Raw genomic sequence first — 27,319 nt, forward strand, 5'->3', positions numbered from 1 at the left:
GTGATTAAATTCTCTTTACAAGTGCAATTTCTTGAAGATCTTGAGCTTTACATTGACAATTTATAAATAGATAAAATCTGTTGTTTTACTTTCATTAACTTCAGATATCTGTGAGTCATTTGAAGAATTAATCCAGAAATCTTACAGTGTAAGTCCAGACATCTTACAAATTGTAAATAAATTATCTTGGATAGAAGTGAATATAAAACCTTATATCTGTATCATTACCTACGCCAAAATTGCAACAATATTTGACTCATTTGTTTTAATTTTCAAATAGCATTGAAAAGACAAATTTATGGAACAGTAACATATATTTCTGCAATTCATACATAATTTATTACACAATGTAACTTTTTCACTGGCATTTCATAAGTGACAAAGAGTGTTCAGCTAGACATTCTTACACAAACAATAAAAAACAAATGTTTTTCTTCCTTTCTTTCAAGAAAATCTATGAATTTAACTATCTTACAGAAAATAAATCTTATTTACACAAAAATTTAATGTTAAAGATATACAATATGTAAATTATTTCTGGACGGAATGTATGTAATAAAAAAGATTAGGTACAAAAACTAAAAGTAATAACAAGGCAGGTTAAGTACAATGTTTGTACAATAAAAAGTAAACTATTAGGCTTTTTCTGCACTTGTATTAAAAGTAAATATTAATCCAGTAAACAGAGGTAAACAGATATTCCTGAACTTTTTTCTATAACACGTGTGTAAGTAACAAATTCCTGAGAGTTGTTAAAGATGGAGGGGATGGGTTGTTTTTATGATTCTAATGCATTCAAATGAGTTTTAGAGATTTGCTAATAGCAACATGAATGTAGTTGCACAGAAAGTGAATAAAATATAAACTAGTATTATTTTCCATGTTATCAAACTTGAATACTGCAGAAATGTAATCAAAAAATTATGTGAATGATACCACATGGAACACTATACAGGAATATAGGTGTTATATCATCTTTCTTCTTTAAACACAGCAAGGAAAAGTTTGGAAGAAAGCCCATTATGTAAATCAGCCTTTAGCTTTTTCTGCAATACCCATATACCAAAAAAGATGTGGAGGAAAAGAAAATAATGTCGTGCATTTGCATTTCTGAATTTGGTCTGGAAGTTTGCATTAGTTAAAAATATCAAATTGTACAATAAATACATGAGTCTCAGAAAAAATTAACATGAAATTTAACAGTATACACAGGTTTTAGAAAAAAAAAAAAAAAAAAAAACGAGCCATGCAATGGCCTTATATTTTCAACAACAGTAACTATAAAACAAGTGATCTATTTTAAAATATACAATGGTGTATGAGCTACCAATTGTGGCACTGCAATTTTCAAAGGTAGCATTAGTAATACTGTGGAAGTGTCAAAGATGAAGCAGAACTAAGTTACACTTACAGCAGCCTGCAATGAAGCTGATACTATGCAACAAAGATAATACATTGAACTACCTCTTAGAAGTAAACAGCAATTTGTGAGAAATACAAACTGAACAATATCATACTAATGTCAGGTACTTGCTTGCTCACCCGTATTTCTCTTGTTATGACACACACAAATTGATGTTGGCACTTATACTCTTATTAGGTTCTTCATCCGGTAATCAGTAATACACATTCAAAATATTCTCGCATGGGAATAGCTGTCCTCCTCAAATCCCAGTCTTTTATCGCTCTACTCTATGTTTTACTCTTATATTGCTGTACATGCACACTGTAGAACCTCCACAGGCAAATGAAGTCTTTTTCAATACAAACTAGATCAATTTATCCATAATAATTCAGACTGCAATGTGCTTTGCATTATTGCATCTTTCTGCACCATCTTTTAAAACTGTGCTTTTAATGTGTGTGTGTGTGTGTGTGTGTGTGTGTGTGTGTGTGTGTGTGTAATTCTAAATTTCAAAACAGGTCGGAGTTGAGAAAAGCAAGCAATGCTGTATCAGTGAGGAAAGATAATAGTTAAGGAATTATGATGCAGAAGGATCCTTCTTAATATCTTATCCTCTTTTCAAATACACCCCCCCCCCCCCCAAACCTGTGATAGTAAATGAAGTGCAGAAATCCATTAACCACTCAAAGAATTAATCCAGAAATCTTATTTTGTAAAGTCGCTGGTTAACACAATAAACCAACTTACTGTCAATTTGAAGAAACACTCTTGTCTTGTCTTTACAATGTTTGGTGTGTACAAGCTACACTCATCATCTGTATGTATAAGTAAAAAAAAAGTTGATATGATGTATCTTAAGACAAGTGACATTTGAAATAATAGAATTATCAATCACATTGCTTCAGATACATATAAAAATTACATGATGTGGAAGCATTTGTCTTGTCTCCCTTCTACAATACACACAGAGATGCTACAGACAATTGACAGGCATTAAAAACAACAAAAATAAAATAATACTTCTGAGCTCTGATACTCAAAGTGTGATTGCTTTCTACCTAACGCATCTACACACGTATATTAAATATATTTATGACTGAAATGTTATTAAAACTCAGTAAACAAGAACAAGCGATTACCGTCTGTTGTATTAGTGAAGTACATATTGGACTGTATACAGGGAATGCTTAGAGGGCATCTTTACAAATTTTGTCCTGCAGATAACATTACCTCTTACTTTGTAAACAAATGAGAAAAATAAGATGTACTCTACCCCATTATTATGGCACAACCACATCAAGTCACTCCTGTGCAATCTCAGTGTTGAAGTAAGCTTATGTTATGTACACTGAACTATATTTGAAATTCACAATTTTGTTTAAGGTGAATAGTTATCCATTATTCTCAAAGAAACACTTGTCTCACTACTACACAACTTTTTCATGATACTGAAACCTCTCAACATGAAAAACTACTTTTTCAAATAACTATTAAACATAAAACTGCTTAAAAAAGAGAGGACTATTAAGTACATATTGATACTAAACACAGTAGCACAACATCTAACAATTACAGCTTTCAATAACTTTCATATTAGACATTGCCTGTTATGGAGTTAGATTATAATGGAAACCACAAAGTTTCAAGTAGTGGTAATTAATACTGAATGAAAGGAAAGTCCCAATACTGAAAAACAAGAATTCCTGCAGGAAGAAACACAAACCAGAAGAAAGCCCTTGTTGCTGTTCATCACATGGACCGAAATACTCCCTACATACAAAGCAAATACACAGAAATAAAAATGCTCTGCAATTGTTAATTTATCATGTACCATCAATCTCACAACACCAGAGTAACATGCAAGCATATATCCTACACAGAATCAGTAACCAGAACAATCACCTTACTTTTCAAAACCAAAGTTAGGCATGAAACATAAGTCTCTAATCGAACACTTGCCTCGTGGTTTATATTTGAGGTGCTCCTCTATGAATTGACAAGGGCACCGAGAGGTAATGCAATGTCGAGGAGGTGCAGAGGGGAAGCCCCCATGCCCTGCTCCATCCACTGACAGCTCAAGATGTTTGCGGACAAATTCTTTAGCCCATCGGTGTGAGTAGCGAAGGAAAACCATCTCAGCACGTTCCTGTGCAAAACAGATAAAACCCACCACCTCAGCTACTAAAAAATGCTCTAACAGGTATTATTGTTAGTATTTTGTAAGTAAAAAGAGACTGAAAATGTGTGTTACTGACACATAAAAATACAAGTGACAAAGCATGTGCGGTAGTAATCACAGTATGACAAGTTATTAGGTTTTAAAATCTTTTGTGATTATGTGGATATCTAACAGCTTCTCATATTAAAGTTTGTAGCCTTTTCTTCTTTCCTTCCCACACGCAATTCACAAAAAATGTAGTTTAGGAAACTAAAACTAATCTTTGACGATAACTGAAATGTTTGCTGTGCACTCATTACCATCAGGGGAAGAAATTTTATCGGCCTATTAAACTACAGATTTTTACACTAACACATGTGGTCTTTTTTACTGATAAGCAAATGGATTAATACCTTTATGAAAATAACATAGGAAAAATATGCAACTGTGTTAATAATACATTATCACTGCAATTCATTTGTGCTCCATAATTAATAACTAATTATGAAAAAATTGTTGCATGATATATCATATCATCTGCAAAATTAATGAATTATTGTAAAATGAAAAGCAAAAGTGATGAACAGTGAACTAGCTGCTGATTATAATTCTAAGTTACAGGTTTCTCAGATAGCTCGGAGAAAATCAGTGGAGATTGGAATCACTTAATTGGCTTTTGAAAAGGAAGGTACTGGCAAATTAAAGGTGTGAACATCTCAAGCTATGCCCAAATAGCTTAACTGGTACGAGCACTACTTATGCAGTGCAAGATTCTGGGTTCAAATCCTGGTCCAGCACACAGTTTTAAGCTCCCAAAAAGTTTTGAAACAGCATCTACTCTCATTCAGAGTAAAATATTTATCTTGAAGATATAAAAATTATCTATCATAACATAACCATCCAAATTACATATATTCCATACTCCTATTAAACCACACTCATATACAAAGGGATGCCCTTATGAAACTCAAGTGACCTACCTAAGCTGTTACTACATTCACATTAACAGAACATCTACATTCACTGTGTTAGAAACTAGATTCACTAGCTAATACACATGACTCAGGCTTGTGGTATTTTAATTAGGTGGAAAAAAGAAAAAAAATTAAAAGTGGTTATATATAATCATCATAATCATAAAAGAATATTATATTTACAACGCATGCACAAATCACACCATTCAGAGATCTGTGTTACATTAATGAAGATGTGGGAACTGACCAAAGCAGAATGTATTGTTAGTATGCTAAAATTAAAAGTTAGCAGGAAGCCTACACTTACCAATACCACATGAAAAATTTTCAAATGTTTGAAAGAAAAACAAGCACCACATATTTCTTCAACCTTCCATTCCTTGGTCAGCTTTGTGAATGGATAGAGCATGCAGTTAAGTGCTGTGACAGAAATGTGCAACAAAACAGATAAGTACAACATTAATAAACTAAACAGACGGGCAGATACTTGTCCTTTGGAAGATCTAGTTTCAGAAACTATTGTGGCATACAAAATGTACTTAAAGATAAAAGGAGAAAAAAGTGTAAATTTCTAGCCAACAAAATTTAAAGGGATTCATTCATGTATTAAGATGCACAAAATATAGAAAAATACATATATATTTTAAAGACAACCAAAGTCACAAAATATTGTGGTGCTATATATCACTTGCATACAAAATTCTACCCCTTTCAGATGATTAATCATAATCAGCATTTTCTCCAGAATTAGTATTAACACTGGAAAGTGAAGGAAAAAAAATTACAGATAAAGGTTCCACAAATCATAGTTATATTATAAGTGACAGCAAATAAAAATGTTCAACTGTGAAGAACATCGTAATACTTGCAGGTGCCATACCATTTAATACCAATATGCAGCTCTCATAAAATAAGAAAACCAGAGATAATGTCAGAAAATAAGAGGTGAAAGAGAAGCACTTTCCCTACTATTTATACAGACTACTTGATATAGCACTGTCATAAAATATGGAGGTGTAAATGAAAGACGTGAAAATTATTTTATTACATAAAAAATAGAAGCAGTGAGATCATTTGAGATTAAGAATGTGCTTTAAATTAACAAGACTTAATGCATACAATGTAAAAATACTATAAAATTCAAAAGGTACAACAAAGAACCATTCTCAGGTGCAGTGACTAGCACGTAATTCATCAGAATAAATCTAGTAAAACTACCTCAACGATAGTTCCAGGCGTTTTAAAGAGTTATTCATAAGCCACTGCATAACACTCGGTCGTATCAATTATCAATTTTAACTACTCCCTGACCTCTGAACTGTTCTATCTGTGTATAGAAAAAGGTGGAAATTAGTGTCAGAATGCCTCCATTCACACCCTACTCTTTCTCAGCTTATACCAAAATGTACAATGGGGATGGCAGAAAACTTGCGAAGTATGTCTGCAATATTTTTTCTTCTAAACAATTCCCATTTATATACCATTATCATATCTGTTACTCTTGTGTGGGGCTATACGAAGCTGTCATAATCACAGCACCACATTTATGACCATCTTCGACATTTTTTCTCATGCAGACTTGATGACAATAAGCTCACTGGACCAGTAATCTAGAATAGACCACACTAATCTTGTATGCTGATTGCTTAACAAATACTCTGCCTTTCCAATAAAACCAAAAGAAATTTAAATATATCAGTGACATTCCCTACTACTGATCCCCACATTCATACTGTTAAACCTAATTATTTAAAGGCTGCTGGAGTGACATTTATATAATTAGGCAATCAGCCCATTAGAAAATATGTCACATTGTACCGTTTGGCAAATGGACACAGAATTCTTAGAGAAAGCAATTTCAGCACAGAAAAGAAATATTCAAGAGTAACAATTTCAAGAGAATTTCATGGCTACTAGTGTATCTGAAGACAGAACATTAAAGCAAAAGTGAAAATAATTTTGTGAAGTAGATATTAAATAGTTTTTTGGGTGAATCTGACAGTGAGGCCAGTGAACAGTGTATTTACAAGAAAGTTAGGGGTTAGGAAAAGGACGAAAGTGAGAAAACAAAGATGCACATGCAAAGTGAATGCCATTTATTTTTAGTGCAGTTAATTGTAACTGAATCACTGAACAACAAATTGTAATCTAACAAAACAAAGAACAATTTCCAATGAGGACAGAACTAGATAGAACTTTTAGTGCCCAGAACATAAATGAGATGCCCACATTTGCATTGTTAAATTTTAAATATAAAGCCTCCAAAAACCATCCCTACACTCAAGTCAAGAAAAATATCACCAATGTTATGACCATTTGCAGTAACAATAAATAAAACTCTTGAAGGGGGGGAGGAGATTCAAAGGTCCTACAGTATTACACATAGAACTGACAAATATTTAAAAAATACTCAAGATCTGCTAAAAGAACATCTAAAATATTGTCACGAGTAATCTAACCACAGTGTGGTATACCAGGAGTAAAGGAGAGATTTGTGAAAGGGAACCTGTGCCTTGTGAAAAAAGAAAGATGTCTCACACTATAGTCTGGGACTTGACAGTATGGTAAAACAGATGGAGAATTGATGCAGTGTATAGTCACTCACTGGAGAAAAGTCTATTAATTGGGCTTTTAAAGTAGTTCATCTGGCAGCTGTTGAAATTGCATGAACTGAATTACAGAGTGACAGGAGCTGATCTGGAAGGCTTCTGTAAAAAAGGTGAACAGACTCTTCAAAACATAATTTCAGAATTTGAAATCCTATCTGTATAATAACCTATTACTACTCCAGACACATCAATCACCATTACATGCTTTCATAACGTAAGGCGCATACAAAGGAAAATTCGTGACACACCATACTCCAACCTAATGAACGTGCAAAACAATGCTTGCAATAAAACACAGAGGCAAGTAATGTGCAGGGCAGATAAGATGCATAGAACAGAACAATTAAATCTAAAAACAAAATAACATATTTTTAAAAGCAACAAATTGTAGAAGCCAGATGTTTAATGAAGGTATCACTGTTAGTAAAGTGCTACTAGAAAGCCATACGAAGAAGCCACAAGATGGAAAAATTATAAGAAGTTAATATGTATATCTGTTACAGCGAGGACTGAGGGTCGGGCGGTTAAGTGTGCAACACTATACTATAGATGTTCACAAGCTGCAATCATTCACTTAACAGTGATCTAGTGCACAATTTCATCAAAATCTGCACCCCCACCCGCCCCACACACACTCACCTGACACAGGATACCTTAGTGGATTATTTTCTATTATGTGAAGATATTAAAACAGAAAACAAGCCTTTGGTATCAAGTCTAAAACATAATTCTAAGTTATTTATACAGTACACTAGAAATTCTTGCAATGTTATAACTGCCTCAATTGAAAACAAATATATATATATATATATATATATATATATATATATATATATATATATATATATAATGACCACCTATATTGACAGAAAACCCCCACAGAATGGTGACACAAATTCTTCCCTCACTTAAGAAATCAATCAATGCCTCGTTTTGCAAGCCATGTTGTAATACAGGGACAAAAACTTCGGTGATCAGAGCGAGGTTTATTTTTTAAGTATTCTTCAATATATTGGCAAGGGCATAATGCAGAGGAGAGATGGCGAGGATCAACAGGATTTCCACCAGCCTCATCCACAGTCCAGTCCAAACGACGACGGAGATAATCCTTTGACCAACGTTGTAAGTAGCGATTCAGTAACTGCTCCCCTCTTTCCTGAAGTTAAAGTGAACAAGATGATATAGTACAAAAAGTTACTTAAAAATTATTTTATGCAGCTACTTTAATTATTGGAATATAAATTATAATATGGTTTATAATTGTAAACAATCTTTTTCTGGATCATGGTTAGGAGCATGAACAGTGAATAACTCCTGCTAGTCTTTTCTGGAAGAGAATATGCACATAATAAACCTGTGAATTAACACACAATTCTTAGAGATATTGCACACACTGACATTTGTTGAAAGGGGCCTCTACAAAATGACTAATAAAACTGTGTAAGTTTTCACTAGAAATTCCTTCTTCTCATTTTTCCTAATAAGTAATCATTTCTTTGTTAATGATCCCACTGTCAACTATTTTCATATGACTGTTACATACGCTAACAAATGTCAACTGACAACATCTATGAAAAGTTTTAATCTGAGGACAAAATAAAATTTGAACATGTTTTTACTTGCAAGAAGGCATAAGGCAAAAAATGTAGCCGGAAAATTATATTTAGGAAGGATTGTTAATCTCGATGATATCAACCTATAATTAATTAATAAATAAAAATGAGATGGCATCAAAACAAATGGTAGTATGAAAATCGAACGACTGACACACTCTCTCACTCTCTCACTCTCTCACTCTCTCTCTCTCTCTCTCTCTCTCTCTCTCTCTCTCTCTCTCTCTCTGGCAGGCAGGCATCAGATCCTGTACATGAATTAGGAGGAGATTAGTGTTTAATATCCTGTCGACAACAACGTCATTAGAAACGCAGCACAAGCTTGAATTAGCAAAGGACAGGAAAGGAAATCAGCCATGCCCTTTCAACGGAACCATTTCAATGAATACATTTGCCTGAAGGAATTTAGGGAAATCACAGAAAACCTAAATATAAATAGTCATCCACTGTGCTAACCACTGCATCACCTCTGTATTGTGGCAGAATGTAGGGATATCACTGTTGTAAGCTGATAGCCCACTTCTAGAATACTGAACAAATTAAAACCTGTCGAAATGTAATGAAACTGTTAAAACTAACTTCAGGTTCACACACTCAGTATTGTCTGCTATAAAATCGACATTCAAGTCTTCCTACGCAATGTCACTTCAATTTTTTCTATAAATTTACATCAGTTCCTTTACTAACTAAAAAACGATTTTTGGCGATCTACTCTCAGCCTATAGGCCTGTACACGTACATACTGCTTGTGTCTGTGTAGCCGCTTCCTTTTTCTTTTTCGACAAGGACTGTCCAAATGGTTTTTGTTAAATTTGGCCTGCATGGGATATAGAGTGGTTATAAATACTGAGAGAGGACACTGACCATTGAAAATCACACGTGTGGAAGTGAATATATGCATTTCCATTCGTGTCAAAATCACCAAATAGGTTGACCAGGACCTGCAGAGAGCCAATATTGATATTACTAAGAACACAGTTGAGATGACATAAGAAAACGCCCGACAGTTGCCATGGGCACAGTGAGGCACATCCACGTGCTTATCTCAACAAATCACAAAATGTGATTTTGGGAATGTCTCTATGACAATGCCTCAGAGTTATCACAGATCTGTAGATGGCTATTGTCTTCACCTGCAGCTGTATGCTGTATCTTCTTGACTAGGTCGAGCTCATTGTGCTTATTTTGTCAATATGTATGTCTTACATAACATGTAATGGTTATCAATCTTTGGTTTTAGCACTTATTACTGGAACATGCTGATTCACTCATAAGATTCCAAGGTGTCTCGTGCTGTGGAAGGCTGGAAATTTGAAGCAATGAAGTCTTAATCAGAGTAAAAATTACTGGAGCAAGAGATCAGAATGCTGAGAGCGCAGTTATGATTAGGGATCAGTTTACTGTTACTGGGGTGAATAAACAATTAAAAGTGTTATATCAAATTAACTCGTAGATAAAGCATATACCTATAATATCATACTCAGGTGAATGCATTTTTACTTGAACTTTTCTCACAAACTCCTTAGAAATGCACAGTTTGAACAGGATTTTGAAAGCGATGGAGGAATCCAAGCATTATTTTACTATGAAGTGTTCTGGCATCTGCATAGGAATGTCTAAGAAAAGAACAGATGTTCAGCCATGTAATAGAAGTAGGGATCAAAATTCATTATACCAGGTCTTACTGAACTATGGTTTTAACATACTTGAAAACAATTAAAAACAATATGTCTGAAGTTTTTACAAAAGTAATGGGAAAATGTTTAGTTACTAGAAAATATCAAAATCTCCCTATACATTAAAATATCAGGATATGCACCAAAAGTTTTCAAAATTATTGAAGTTATTGCGGTCCCGAAACTGAAGAAACCATTAGATAAAGCAGAAAGTTATCATCCAATAGCTGTTCTCAGCTGTCACTACAAACTCCTGGAGAGACTTTTAGGAAAGGTACAGAAATCCTGGATAAAACCCTTCTGCATAAGCAGGTTTCAGACCAAACAAGCTGCACAGAGCTGGTTCTAAGCCTGACTACACAACTCCACAGCTGGAGTTCAGAAACAACTAAAGACTACCACTTACGATATGGTATGGACAGAAGACTGTTGTGATTTGTGTTCTGCCGCCGCTTGGCGAGTAGATTTTTTATCCATCCAATTAAATAATTTTATCAATAATTGATTGTTTTCATTGTTATATTAGTATGAACAGAAGGATTCTTATAAAAGACAGTCAGAGACATCCCCTACCAAATCACATTGAGACTAATCTGTAACACATAAGACAGTGAGTAGTCTAGGGTCAATTTGAAAGTAAAGAAAGAAAAGTAAAGAAAGGAAACTAAATAATGGACTACCTCAGTGGTCAGTACAATCGCCTTTACTTTTCAACCTTTATGTTTCTGACACACCCAAAACCAGCCAAAATACTTTGTATCTTCTGATGTTCTAGCACTTGCAGTTCAACACAAGAAGTTAAAAAATGCCGAGAACACTAACTAATGATCTCAATGAATTATATAATATTCCACCATATGGAGAGCTATACCAAATCTTTCTAAACCAAACTCAACAGTTTCCACTTAAACAAAAGAGCAGCAGACTATAAACTAGAGGCCAGTATGAATGACATAATGTTTCCCTACCAGCGTCGCCCAAATTATCTTGGAACGACTCTTGATAGGAAACTATCTTTCAGAAAGCAACTAAAAAAAAAGTATGCAAAAACTCTGCAGTACTAACAGGGTATCACTAGCACATACACTTCAAATTTTTGCACTCAGTTTAGTGCTTTCTACAGCTGATTGTTGTGTTCCAGTGTGGTTCAGCCAACCTCATGTAAATAAGATAGTCACTCAGCATGGTACAACCATGCTAATCATCTCTGGGTGCTTAAGAACTACTACACTAAACTCAGTTGAGAAGACAAAAAGATCTACTGAAACAATATTCCCAAATAATGAACAATCTTCAACTTCCCATCCATGTAGCTATTCCAAAGTTGACAACAAACTGACTTATTTACAGAAATCCATCCCTGCAACTGTCCAAACGGCTTGCTGATAGCAACTGCATCATGAACAACAAATGGTGTGAAACCTAGACCACAAATGCTCCATTTGAATTGCAACATCTTATTGACCCACTATAGAGCCCAAATATAGTGGTTAGCCCCCTCTGCAATAATAATAATAATAATAATAATAATAATAATAATACTGAATGAACAGATCAGTAATGAACTTGAAGGAACGTCATGGGATGTACACCTTGAAAAAATGCAACAAACAATAACAAACAAAATGAGATTAAAAGAAAGGGGGGTTTTAATTCTCAAAACATGAGTAGAATAATATAGATCAAACCTGAAAAGGACACTGCGAGTGCATACAAGGTACAGATATGGGGTAACTAGCCTAGTCCAAGCTATGGTTGTGGAGCACCAAACCAGACTATCTCGCACATTGTCAAGGTGTGTAAATTGAGTACCTACTTGAGTGACCCAAACAACTTTTTCATACCATGACATCAAGCCTTGACTGGATAAGGAGACTCGACATTAACATTTAACAAAATTGATAACAAAGTATCATCTTTATTAATTATATCTTGTTTTCTTTAATTTTTTGCTGTATTTCATGCTAGTGTTATATGCTAAATAAAATTTATTATGCACGAAATGGATAATACTGCAATAATATGATATGATTCAAAATTACTGGGACAAAAAGAAAACATTCTTGTGGCTACAGTAATGACTTTATTTGAGAAATATATGTGTAGACTGAAATGTTAACGGTCATAATTTAGGCTGGTAACAATGAATCAAAGGAAAGTAAACACTGTTTATCATTGGCATTAGTATTCAAAATGGTGGTACCCACGATATAAAAGGCACATTGTGCAATATAATATGCAAAAATAGCACCGCTAATCATTGTTCAAAGACATTTTCAGACGAATTTTGGTAAAGTGGCACCACACCATCACAACACTGTTAGATGGACAATTCAAGGAGAAGAATGCATATGCAAGTAAAAACTACAGGATTGCCAGCCATCGAGAATAATAGGGTGGACTACATTTGTACAAGCTACACATGAACCCCCAAAAAATCCATGCATGAAACCAGCGGAGAAATGAATGTACTGCAACTGACAGTGTATCATATGTTGCACAATCATCTGCAGTTCAAGGTTTAGGATTCAAATGTTGTAGGCACCAAAACCAGCCAATAAACCAAAGTGTGGACAATATTATGTACTGATTTTCAAGCACAGATGGAGGAGGATGGTTCTACAAATAGATTTGCGTCTCTGACCAAGCTTTTCACTTAAGAGACAAAGTGAACAAGCACATTTAGAGAGTGTGAGGTACACAAAACACACATACCTCTCTCGAACGTGAATGTGATTCTGCAGAACTTAATGTTTTCTGCACCATAACCAAGTGCACCGTCTTTGGCCCTTTCTTCTTTGCAGAATCTACCATTACAGACAAAACCTACTTTGACATGCTTCCTCTCTGGTTGTTGCCTCAGTTGACAGAAGTAGTACCAACTCCATTTTGCGGCAGGACAGAACCCCACCACATTGGCGTATCCTCATATAGTCACCTGGGTTGAATGATGTGCCATTCATGTTGTGGCCCCACGTCACCTGGCCTTACACAGGTGAATTTTTTCTTTTGCAGATGTGTGAAGGACAGTTTATGTACCCCCATTTCTGCAGGACTTAAAGCAGCTAAGGCACTGGACAGTTGGCATGGTAACTCCACTGATGGGGCTGTGCTGCAATGGGTCTGGCAGGAAATGGAATACAGGAGAGACATGTGGCATCTAACAAATGGAGACCACAATGAACATCTTTGAATGCCTGTAGGAACTGTGAGAGTAAACCTTTCAGTCTGTGTGTGTATTTCTAAAATAACATCACTGCTTAAGTCACATGGATGCTATCTTTTCGTTCCATTCATTTTGAGTCATACTGTACATGTGTTTTCATCAATTTTTAGTACATGCTTCTATTAAAGAATGTTGATAAAAGCACATTTTGCAAAACAAAAATTCATTAAACACATACTTTTGTAAAATTTTATTTAGTTCTAATAAATGTACCAATCAAAAAATGAAGTAACTTGACCGTATGCACTAGCAAAACTGTAAATCCACTGTCTAATGCTTACTACTGGGAATGATTTCATCTGTGCCAGACTAAATGACAGTTTAGAGAGAGAATAATTTCTGCTAGAACAGGACATAAAGGCTTCTTCTTTAAAGCATCAGAACTAACACAATAATATTTGGCAACTATGATCAACCACTTGACACCTGTTACTTCATAAGCAAATCTCCAAGATTTTTCCATGTTTCAGATGCAGGCATCCATTCTGTTCTTCCACCTTTTGTAGTGTTGTCTACACACAATGCATTAGGTTGACACCTTGATCTTATTTCCTGGAAATCAGCAAATGACGTCCTTCATGCAACTACTATTTATTCATCTGGCAATCCACTCCATTTCATTTTCATTACAGCTGAGTTACATCTTAGAAGACAACCTATTTATTCTCTTATCAGTTTCTAAAAATTGTTTCTTGTCTCTCTAATAATTGTCAAGATGGATCTCTTTGTAGCTCACTGAGCAACCTGCAGCTCTTTGATGATTTCTGCATCAAAAAGACCATGTTTTACTGCCACAAGTCAAAACAGGTAACACACAATGATTACAAGGTATCCTTCTCAGACACATCAGAATCTTTGTTTTTGGAAACCCTGTTTAGTTTGCCAAAAGTACTCAAAGGCATTTTCAACTTTCTGTTTACATATTTTGCTGTGCACTCAGTCATCTTCAACTGTCTTAACAAACACAGGTCAACACGTTACATAACAACACAATTTGTACCTTTTTCATTTTGTTACATATGACTGTCTTTTGATTTTAGGTCAACTTTCAAATGTGCTCAATTAAGTTCTTTTTTCTGTTGTTGAAGTTCATCAGCACTAGAGGCAAACAGAACAGCATCATATGTACAATAAAATTAGTCCAGTTATGATATATTAAGATGTTTTCTTTCATTTTCCGGTTTAACAATCCAAATACTTCCTCTACAACTGCTGAAAACAACTGTGGTGAGACAGACTTTAATTCTAAATTTATCACTGTGGTCACGGCATCTATTGAAAGCTTCAGCATTTGATTATACATTCTTCAACAAACTAACTGCAATAAATTAATTTGTGGGTATTCTAGGTATGTTTTTGAAGGCCAGAGTTCATAAAAAGTCTTGCTCTGTTCTTACACTGATGAGCAGAAACATCATGATAACCTGCTTAATAGCATGTTGTTTCATATCTGGAATGCAATACACAATAGTGATTTTAGTGTGACAGAGTTTTGACAAGTCCTTGGCAGATTTCCAGAGGTATGTGGAAGCAAATGTGTATGCACAAGTCACATAATTCCTGCAAAATACCGGCTGGTGGTTTGTGGGCACAAAACCAGTGTACAACAGCTTCCCAGATGGATCAGACCAGGCAAATTTTGTGGCCAAGATAACAACATTAAGTTTGTTACTGTGTTCCTATAACCATAGTAGCACAATTTTGTTCTTGTAAAATGGATAGTTAACCTGCTGGATGATGCCACAGCCATTGGAGTAGACATCAAGCATGAAGGCATGCAGGTGGTCTGCAATAATATTCACGTAGTCCACTGCTGTCGTGGTATCTTTGATTACTATCACAGGTCGCAAGAAAGCACAGGTGAATGCCATTTATAGCACAATACTGTCCACGCCAGCCTGTGTCACATGTGTCTGTTGTACAGCTCATGTTGGGAGCAGCCACTTGCCTGAATTATGGCGTACCAGAACATGACCACTGATATGTTGTATCCAGATATGTAATTCATTTGACCAGGTGACATCCTCATGTCAACATCGGAACACGCAGGAATCACCTGCTGAGGAGTTCTTCATGTTCAACAAAGTGCACTGAATGGTATATTCCAAAACACTTGCAGCTGCACAAGCATTGTACTCTGCCATCAGATTTGCCACGGATCACCGAAGTGTGTGGCAAAGTGGATGAGCTTACAACTTCCAAACTCTTTCATGAGGTTAGGACTCCCAACACGTTGTAACCTACTCACGGCTTCACTTTTCTTCAATCACTCTCCACAGATGCACACCAAACTGACATGCTAAGTGGTTCTCTGTTTCCAAGATGCTCATTCACAGGTGCTGGGCTGTAATTATCTCCACCCTGTCAAAGTTGTTTATCCCACTAGATTTCCACATCTATTTCTGTAGTGTTGCTTGGATGATCCTTCATTTATATCTGCTCAACTTTTAGTTTTCTTACAGCGTCATGTTCCTGCAACACAACTAGGCAGCATTCAGCACAATACTGAGGTGGCCAGCAATCATATATTTTGGCCCATCAGCGTATCTTCCAGTGTAATTGCTTTACCAGGACCTACTGGCTTTGTAATGCCAAGATCTTATCTTGGCTAAATTCAGAGGATGGACAACCTTCTTTCAATAAGCTAAACAGAAGCTAAAATGAGATTTTATTATCGTTAATCTATTACCAGTGTCAGGAAAACCATTTATAATTGGTTTAAAATATGAGTTGTGACAAACAAACAAAACTGATTGCACTATTAAAGAAATATTTGTCACGGCATATTAGTATACAATTTGTATTTTTATCTGCAAATTTGTCTTTACACTGCGACAATTTACAACTAGCTCAAACAGTTCCATGGCACTGATCAACAGTTTACTATAGGCATCAACTTTCGCTCAACTGGAAACCAAACATGTTGGCACTCTTCTACAGTCTCAAGGAAAAATACACAGGGATTCTGCTTTGAAGGTGACCACCACTAACTGAACATGTCAGGTCAGCTAACCAATTTGCAACGTGGAATGTATTTTTCCCTCTTCTCCTGCTGATATATATTTTGTAGGGTTTGTGGTGGGTCTTATACCAGCACTGGCGGGAAGTTGCGTCCCTGGCCGATATAACTGGGCAATATTTTGCCAACCCTAATACACCTCCAGATCAAAGTAGTATTACCTTTATCCTCTCTTCTCAGAGTAGTTGTTTGGTGGTCCGGATATTTCCGTGCCACCACCCCGTTGATCCAACTAATGTGAAGATTCCTGGAATGCTTCCACAAGTTCTCTCTACTGTGCTACTAAACACAGGTAACTAGCTGCACTTATCACAAACAGGGGTATATTTTGCCCAACATTTTCACTATTTCTTTTAACAACACAAAAAACAATTGCTACTGTAATACCACTCTCTTGAGTACATTCAAAACGCCCATACATGTGTAATTTAGGACCTGAGAGAGCAAACACCAATAAACAACTACTGTTGTTCAATTGTTCATTATACCCTTGTTGGTACATCATTTACTCCATGCCTCTCTGACTCAGGCAATTGCTACACCATGGCACAAGTGACTCCCAGACAACCAGTGGTTGTAATATTTTTACTGGTCCCCTTCTCGCCGGCTCCACCACTGCTCCATGTTCACTGCATACAAGAAAGGAAAACATAGTTTCCCTTTCCCACTACATTTATCCTTATTCAACTTACTCACGAGCATCACTTGTTGACAGCTTTCCAACGGTGTATTGGAATGTTTACAAATATCCCAAAACACTATGAACATCAGTCTCGTTTAATATGTCAGACCTTGTACATGACTTCTCTGGCAAGCACAGGAACATGACTACGCAAACTGATTGCCCACTTCTACAAATCAAGCTAGCTGAAACCTGTCACTTCATGAGGATGCAGCTACAGCCAACTCCAGATTAACACAGTCAATATTTTCCATCATAAAATTAAGATTAAAGTCTCTGTGGGCAGTCATTGTATTTTCGTATGTGTAGCCCCCTTCCTCCTTTCATTTTACTAGTTGTACAATAAGATCACACCTCCTTCTAACCCTGAAGTTTTATATGCTCAATTTCTGTTACTTCCACACGATGTTCTGAAAATCACGTGTCATCTACAGATATTACAAACACTTTCTTGTGTTGATAAACCTTTTTGCATTAGCAACATGTTCCTATTGTTACATTAATTGAGTTGAATGCAAGGCAAGACAGTCATTACTGCCATAAATTAATAAATTAATGCAATATAAATAGAATTAAAAATATTAATTCTAGAATCATTCATTCCAGAATTCTTAAGACATAGATATGTTAAAAGCTACAGAATTCTAACAAGGAATCGACAGTAGAGGAATTTTGAAGGTCTCTAAAATAGAAAGGCTGGCTGGTCAAAATGCACCTTCTGATCGAGGAAAGTGTTTTTACGAACACAAAGTATAGAAGTTAAGAACGAACAAAAATTCTGTAAGTGTATGGTACTTTATGTCTCATCACTTGAAATAGGGAAAAAATTAAGACTCAAATTATGGTCTATGTTCCCATTAACAAATATGGGGGGGGGGGGGGGGGGGGGGAGGGAGAGCATGCCTCCAAAATGTGGCAGAGGACCAATAGTTTACCACAAACTCTACACACACTCTTCCTCTCTTCAGAGTAGCAATTTGTGTATCCAGTCTGAAAGTGAATGAGAGGTCTTGTTTCAGCTATGCATTTCTTTTTTTTTTTTTTTTTTTTTTTCGTATTCTAAGTTTTTTAAATGATCTTTTCTCTAACTAATTGAAAGATAAACAATGGAAACTCCACATAGGAGTATTAAAAAATTAAATTACTACTTATTGGAAAGAAGACACATTAAGTTGCAGACAGGCACAATTAAAAGACACTTACATCAAGCTTTTGGCCACAGCCTTCATCAACAGAAGAGAAATAGAGAAACACTCACCATTCATTCGCACAAGCAAGCACATCTCATGCACTCATAATCACCAACTCCAGCAGCTCAGGTGAGAATGTGTGTGTCTCTGTTTCTCATTTGCTGAAGAAGCCTGTGGCTGATAGCTTTGTTTGAGTGTCTTAATTGTTCCGCTCCGGTACTTAACTTTTCTTTATAGTAAGCAATCATAATAAAGACACATGTAATATGAAACACAAGTAAAATCTGGCACTGCCAGTGAATAGAGTACAAAGAAGCTCTTCTATTGAACAGGAGTTCTTTATTTCCAGCATGAGCTCACACACTTCATATGTAGATTAAATGAGCATAAACTATTAGACTTTGAGCATTATGTACTGACTGAGGGGGACCAGCAGAGGGAGATGTTTCATTGATCCTACATATTGTATTTGTGAATTTTATGTATTTTAAATGGTGATTAATTTTGTATACCTTGTGATCGCTGTAAATTTTGGCACACTTAGTGAGCAGATATAAGGATTTGTGAATAGTCACTCTGGTTCATTCTGCGTCAGGAACTAATAGGGCTAATGTGTATGTTGTAGAGCTGTCAGGATGATATAAAACTTCTGAAGTGATAGATTTTGGACAGTAAGTGACTGCATTAATACATGAAGTTTCATCAGAACTTCGAAAAACTCCACACCTTTGGTTTATTGGGAAAGTTCTAGTAAAGTGTCACTTATCTACAAAGATGACCACGCATAAAACACTTGTGCGACCCATTCTTGAGTGTTGCTCGAATGTTTGGGATCCCAACCAGATTGGGTTAAAGAAAGACATCAAAGCAATTCAGAAGGATGCTTCTAGGTTTGTTACCGGTAGCTTCAATCAATATGCAAGTGTTACAGAGATACTCCCTGAACTCAAATGGAAATCCCTGAAGGAAAAGAGCGTTCTTTTTGCAAAACACTGTTGGGAAAGTTAAGGCATTTGCGTTCTGACTGCAGAATAATTATGCTGCCACCAATGTACGTTTTGCCTAAGGACCACGGTGACAAGATCAAAAAAATTGGGGTTCATATAGAGGCATATCTCCCTGCTGCAATTGTGAGTGTAATAGGAAAGGAAATGACTAATAGTGGTAAATGGTACCACCTGTCAAACATTATAAGGTGGCCTATGTAGATATATGTGTAGGTGGTGAACATTACAATACTTTCCTAGGAAGATTATGTAGCATTCATAAGTAGTTCAAAACAGAATTAATCAAAATTATGTAAATTATTACAGAATCAAAACAGGATTGTGTGTTAAATCAAGAAATGACAGAAGAATACCCGCCCATAAGTAAGAAAATCAAAAGTGATGAACCTCTGGCTGTAGATGGACCCACTTTCAAGACTGTTGACTGCTTCAAGTACTTAGGGAGTCTTTATCAACAATGAAGAAAATACATTTTAGTTTCATCAAAATTCTAAAGAACAGAACACTTCATACATAACACAAAGAAATGGAAGAGGCTAGTAGAGAAGGCATCTTCCTTTCTGTCTTTCGTGGCAGCATGTCTTCTTTGTTTCCAAGCTGCACCAATTTGAATAAATTTCACGAGCTTTTGATGATCTCCCCCATCATCGTCAGGAGTAAAACCATGACTGCGGGGACTGGCACAGTTTTCCACTCACATAGTTGCAATTGCAGCCTCTGGTACCAATCAGAGAGAGCTGAAACAACGCGTGCAGGGAAGGTGAGTTGGCAGCTCACAGCAGCTCCGGCCCACTGTGGGACTGAGTAACGTTAGGAGGTGCGAGGAGCCGGTGTCACATTTGAAACTGCTGCTCCTGCCTTCCTACACACATCACGCATTCTGTCGTTGCTTCCTTTCGACATCCGAAGCCAGCCTCCATGCCCTATTGAATGTGTATCCCCTCGTCTCTTAAAATTGTTGCTGTTCATTCTAACCTCAGCCGCCTCTTTTATAATGGAATCCCAGTATGTTGACACATGAATCAAGACTTGTGTTGGTGGGCTTTGGATGCCAAAGGAAAGCAATGATAGATGCATTATGGGAGTGGCAGTTTCAAATGTGGTGAAAGCCCCTCACACCCCCCGACGCCACTCGGTCCCATGGCGGGCTGGAGCTGCTACAAGCTGCCCACCTCATCTCTCACGCGTGCATCATATCAGCCATCTCTGACTGGTGCCAGAGGCCACAATTATGGTTACAATAAGCAGAAAACAACACCAGCCCCCCCCCCCCCCCCCCCCCCCGGCAGTCAGTGGTTTTACTCCAGGCGTGTTTATAGCGATAAGAAGTGCTATAGTATCGAAGGAAATTGACGGAGATCTGAAATGTGAAATAATTTGGGTGAAGGTCACGGTTAAAGCAGGCTCAGACATGGTAACTGGATGTCTCTATAGGCCCCCGGGCTCAGCAGCTGTTGTGGCTGAGCACCTGAAGGATAATTTGGAAAATATTTCGAATAGATTTCCCCACCATGTTATAGTTCTCGGTGGAGATTTTAATTTTCCGGATATAGACTGGGAGACTCAAACGTTCATAACAGGTGCCAGGGACAAAGAATCCATTTATATTTTTTTAAGTGCTTTATCTGAAAACTACCTTGAGCAGTTAAACAGAGAACTGATTCGTGGCAATGACATATTAGACCTTCTGGTGAAAAACAGACCAGAACTATTTGAAACAGTTAATGCAGAACAGGGAATCAGCGATCATAAAGCGATGACTTCAGCCGGAAATAGAAATATTAAAAAAGGTAGGAAGATTTTTCTTTTTAGGAAAAGTGACAAAAAGCAGATTTCAGAATACCTGACAGCTCAATACAAAAGTTTTGTCTCAAGTACAGATAGTGTTGAGGATCAGTAGACAAAGTTCAAAACCATCGTACAATATGCGTTAGATGAATATGTGAGAAGCAAGATCGTAAGAGATGGAAAAGAGCCACCGTGGTACAACAACTGAGTTAGAAAACTGCTGCGGAAGCAAAGGGAACTTCACAGCAAACAAACATAGCCAAAGCCTTGCAAAACAAACAAAAATCACGCGAAGCGAAATATAGTGTGAGGAGGGCTACACGAGAGGCGTTCAATGAATTCGAAAGTAAAGTTCTATGTACTGACTTGGCAGAAAATCATAAGAAATTTTGGTCTTACGTCAAAGCGGTAGGTGGCTCAAAACAATATGTCCAGACACTCGGGACCAAAATGGTACTGAAACAGAGGATGACACACAAAAGGCCGAAATACTAATTGTCTTTTTCCAAAGCTGCTTCACAGAGGAAGACTGCACTGCAGTTCCTTCTCTAGATTGTCGCACATATGAAAAAATGGTAGATATCGAAATAGAAGACAGAGGGATAGAGAAACAACTAAAATCGCTCAAAAGAGGAGAGGCCGCTGGACCTGATAGGATACCAGTTCAATTTTACACAGAGTACGCGAAGGAACTTGCCCCTCTTCTTGCAGCGGTGTACCGTAGGTCTCTAGAAGAGCGTAGCGTTCCAAAGGATTGGAAAAGGTCACAGGTCATCCTCGTTTTCAAGAAGGGACGTCGAACAGATGTGCAGAACTACAGACCTATATCTCTAATGTCAATCAGTTGTAGAATTTTTGAACACGTATTATGTTAGAGAATAATGACTTTTCTGGAGACTAGAAATCTACACTGTAGTAATCAGCATGAGTTTAGAAAAAGACGGTCGTGTGAAACCCAGCTCGCGCTATTCGTCCACGAGACTCAGAGGGCCATAGACACGGTTCACAGGTAGATGCCGTGTTTCTTGACTTCAGCAAGGCGTTCGATACAGTTCCCCACAGTCGTTTACTGAACAAAGTAAGAGCATATGGACTATCAGACCAAGTGTGATTGGATTGAAGAGTTCCTAGATAACAGAACACAGCACGACATTCTCAATGGAGAGAAGTCTTCCAAAGTAAGAGTTATTTCAGGTGTGCCGCAGAGGAGTGTCGTAGGACCGTTGCTATTCACAATATACATAAATGACCTTGTGGATGACATTGGATGTTCACTGAGGCTTTTTGCGGATGATGCTGTGGTATATTGAGAGGTTGTAACAATGGAAAATTGTACTGAAATGCAGGAGGATCTGCAATATATTGACGCATGGTGCAGGGAATGGCAGTTGAATCTCAATGTAGACAAGTGTAATGTGCTGCGAATACATAGAAAGAAAGGTCCCTTATCATTTAGCTACAATATAGCAGGTCAGTAACTGTAAGCAGTTAATTCCGTAAATTATCTGGGAGTACGCATTAGGAGTGATTTAAAATGGAATGATCATATAAAGTTGATCGTCGGTAAAGCAGATGCCAGACAGAGATTCATTGGAAGAATCCTAAGCAAATGCAATCAGAAAACAAAGGAATTAGGTTACAGTACGCTTCTTCGCCCGCTGCTTGAATACTGCTCAGCAGTGTGGGATCTGTACCAGATAGGGTTGATAGAAGAGATAGAGAAGATCCAATGGAGAGCAGTGCGCTTCGTTACAGAATCATTTAGTAATCGTGAAAGCATTACAGAGTTGATAGGTTAACTCCAGTGGAAGACTATGCAGGAGAGACGCTCAGTAGTGCGGTACGGGCTTTTGTTGAAGTTTCAAGAACATACTCTCACCGAAGAGTCAAGTAGTATATTGCTCCCTCCTACGTATATCTCACGAAGAGACCATGAGGATAAAATCAGAGAGATTAGAGCCCACACAGAGGCATACCGACAATCCTCCTTTCCACAAACACTACGAGACTGGAATAGAGGGGAGAACCGATAGATGTACTCAAAGTACCCTCCGCCACACACCTTCAGGTGGCTTGCGGAGTATGGATGTAGACGTAGATGTAGATGACAATGGCCATCGAAAGCTCCAGAATTTTATTCTAATTGACGCTACGCAAAAACCAAGACTATTTTATTCAAAACATGTAGTTATCTCCACTCCAAGGGCTATAAGATTTTGCTTTCTGCATATCTTGATTGGTTTCATGGCACATGACTAATCTGTAAAAATCATTTTCATAGGTGGCCATTTCATTATCACAGCCATTTGGCATCCACAGCTAGCCTTCCCTAGACTTTTTCATACATTGCAGTCTACAGCTATATACAGTGCGGACTTTAGAACAAATGGAATACTGGTTGGTTGCTTCATTATCCTTAATACAGAGGCAGAGCATAGGAATATTCATGTATGGAGCTGTAGGAAACTTAACTCTTCAATAGTGTCAATGATTTTCATACGTGAATGCCTTGTTAATACATGCATTTAGCACTCATAATCCAGAGGCTATTACACAAATATTTACAAACAACAGAGCAGTCACATTATGTCTGCTCCTTCAAGACTTTTCAGCTGAGCATGTTATCGAACAAGACAAAATGTTTTCAGCTTTACACGAAAAGACTTTTCTTTTGTTTTTGTTTTTTTGTTTTAGATCTTCAACACATTTATGTTTTCGACATAGTATTCCATTAGGGTACAAGTTCATCAGTCCAAATCTAAATAGGGGAGAGTCAACAGCCACCATAGCAACAGAAGTATATTTGTCACCTAGCTCTGCAAATGAACATACTGAAAGAATGTATGAAGAGAGAAAACAAATTACCCAGTTTGTCAAGGGAGATGAAAAGATAATTATGAAGGAAGACTGGACTTTGATAGCAGGAAAAGGAAGAGAAGAAAAGTAGTAGAACAGAGACTACCTGGTTGAAAGGAAAGTCACGTAGTAGAATTTCACACAGAGCAGATCATAATTTAATCATCGCTGACATTTGTTTTAAGATTTATAGAATGAAGTATCATACATGATAGAAACCAAGAGACAACTTCTTTTTTTAATCACTTCCAGGGATAGATGTGGACCCTTACTATACAGATTAATAAAAAGTTTTGCATCACCCCAGTTCCCAGAATTCACAAGATAGACTTTGAATGTGAATATTGGTTCACAGACACAGTCCCTTTGAGTGTTCAGAGATGTCACTAAACCCACCCAAAGATGTGAACAACCATGCATGAGCAGCGACTATTAGACGGAGAGGATCCGACAGGCAATCAGTTCCAGTCATTCCACCAGGAAGGAGGCACACGGCTCATGTTGTCTGTAATTCAACCATGCCTAGGTGGTCAATACTGCAGTTCTCTCATTCCACATCGTTACTTTGTGTTAGGAAGGGCTCTTAACAAGGGGAGTGTCCAGGCATCTTGGAGTGAACCAAAGCGATGTTGTTCGGACATGGAGGAGATACAGAGAGACAGGAACTGTCGATGTCATGCCTCGCTCAGGCCGCCCAAGGGCTACCATTGCAGTGGATGACTGCTACCTATGGATTATGGCTCGGAGGAACCCTTACAGCAATGCCACCTTGTTGAATAATACTTTTCATGCAGCCACAGAACGTCATGTTATGACTCAAACTATGTAGAATAGGCTGCATGATGTGCAACTTCACTCCCGACATCCATTGCGAGGTCCATCTTTGCAACCATGACACCATGCAGCGCAGTACAGGTGGCCCCAAAAACATGCCAAATGGACTGCTCCAGATTGGCATCACGTCCTCTTCAGCGATGGGTGTTGCATATGCCTTCATCCAGACAATTGTCGGAGACATGTTTGGAGGCAACCTAGTGAGGCTGAACGCCTTAGACACACTAACCAGCGAGTGCAGCAAGATGGAGGTTCCTTCATGTTTTGGGGTGGCATTATGTGGGGCCGTCGTACGCCGCTGGTGGTCATGGAAGGCGCCATAGCAGCTGTATGATACATGAATGCCATCCTCCAACCGATAGTGCAACCATATTGGCGAGGCATTCGTCTTCATGGATAATTCGCGCCCCCATTGTGTATATCTTGTGAATGACTTCATTCAGGATAACAACATCGCTTGATTATAGTGGCCAGCATGTTCTCCAGACATGAACCCTATTGAACACGCCTGGGATAGACTGAAAAGGGCTGTTTATGAACAACGTGACCCAGAAACCACTCTGAGGTATCTACGCTAAATCACCGTTGAGGAGTGGGACAATCTGACTAATACTGCCTTGGTAGACTTGTGGACAGTATGCCTCGATGAATACAGGCATGCATCAATGCAAGAGGGCATGCTAATGGGTGATAGAGGTACCAGTGTGTACAGCAATCTGGACCACCACCTCTGAAGATCTCGCTGTATGGTGGTACAACATGCAATGAATGGTTTTCATGAGCAATAAAAAGGGCGTAAATGATGTTTACATTAATTTCTATTCCAATTTTCTGTGCAGGTTCCGGAACTCTCGGAAGCGAGGTGATGCAAAGCTTCTTTTGATGTGTGTGTAATTTAATGGTTATTAGGTGCAGACTAACAGTGAAGAAACTGCAGTTAGTGGTAAGCTACAAAGATTATTTGAGTGTTACGGGACTAAACAGCAAGGTCACAAGTCCCTCTGTCATGAAATAGTTCAGTGAACCAGAGCAAATTTCACCTGCCCCTCCACATGGGAGGAGAGGTGACAACTTGTGCATTGAAAATGTGGAGGTCAATCACAGATTTAGGAACAGAACATAAGTTAACTGAAATACATGTTGTAAAGTAAGGGAAGACTGCAAGAGAAGCAGGAATCATTATCCTATGATAAAACTAGGTTGCCAGCAGGTAATTTGTCCTAGAGAGTAAGTCACAGAAACGATATACAGTGGAATTTTATTAGTAAGCTCCTCATTACCGCATTTTCTCATGTAGTACATCCATTTTGGGAAGTTCCAGTCCCAAGTACATTAAATATATGTTAAAATGACTCATTTGTAGAGTCTCCCTCCCTGTATAGTGTGTTAAAATTTGACAATATCGGTACTGTTTGGCTGCTGAGAGTGGTGGGAGTAAGACATTTGTGGCTGTAGAGTGCAGAAATGTGCAGAGAGGCACTAAGTGCTAGTAATTTTGCAAGTCATATATCATTGCTATGGTAGAACTGATGCACTGAAGTAGTTCATCTATGTTGGCAGTAACTCCAACTTCAAATTTCTGTAGCTGCCAAATAATAATCCAAATAGCACATAATTCAGTCACTGGTGTTCTTTGTTCATATTTAGGTCACTGGTGTTCTTTGTTCATATTTAGCATTTGATTGACTCAGACCACGATTTTTTTTGTGTTAAATGGTGTACCGGTAAATCACGAATAAAAAGACTAAGACAGTTAACAAACAAAGAAGAACGGAACATTACTTAGGTAGCGGATAAAAATTCACATACCATGTGTATTGATATTGTATGAGAATTTAACATTCCTTCATCAACATTAAATGTGATAGTGAACACACAAAAAACAATTGAAGCAGCATGTTGGGAAAGGAAACGGCAAGCAAAAATGAGCGCATGGATGGTCAGTTTCCAGACGGTAAAATGTTTTAATGAAGTAGACCAATGGAAGTTGTGCTTCAAATATTTTAGCTGATGGTACTGCAGTTTGTGCTACAGCAATATATTTTGTACAGAAGTTGTGACATGTAGATGTTAAAGCATCAAATGGTTGGATCAAAAGACTAAATTTAGTGGATAAACACGTTCGAGGTGAGGCTGGAAGCATAAACACTGAATGTTCGGTCATGGACAAATACACTTTCGTCAATAATAAAAAAATACAATCTCACTGACATTTTTTATGCAGGTGAAATGGGCTTATTTTTTTCCACCTTCTGCCTAACAAAACTTGAGTTCAGAGAGGA

At 37.4% G+C, this 27,319-nt stretch overlaps 1 protein-coding gene across 8 annotated transcripts in view; it reads right to left on the reverse strand.

Annotated features, from left to right (window-relative positions):
- LOC126272060 (transmembrane protein 268) overlaps positions 1 to 27,319 on the reverse strand; it is a 99,965-nt gene that overhangs the window by 43,937 nt on the left and 28,709 nt on the right. For 4 of the 8 annotated variants that reach the window (XR_007549166.1, XM_049974585.1, XM_049974587.1 and 1 more), the window contains exon 6: positions 3,365 to 3,551. The exons of 1 other annotated variant lie outside the window; for it this stretch is intronic. Coding sequence is in view for 5 of the 7 variants with exons in the window: in XM_049974585.1 (XP_049830542.1) it covers positions 3,365 to 3,551 (187 nt within the window). In the remaining 2 variants the exon portion in view is untranslated. Of the gene's footprint in view, positions 1 to 1,858; positions 8,303 to 27,319 lie in introns of those variants that run through there. 3 more of the 8 variants (XR_007549167.1, XM_049974589.1, XM_049974586.1) reach the window with 3 other exon arrangements.

Source organism: Schistocerca gregaria, chromosome 5 (genome assembly GCF_023897955.1).
Source record: "Schistocerca gregaria isolate iqSchGreg1 chromosome 5, iqSchGreg1.2, whole genome shotgun sequence".
Taxonomy (NCBI): Eukaryota; Metazoa; Arthropoda; class Insecta; order Orthoptera; family Acrididae; genus Schistocerca; species Schistocerca gregaria.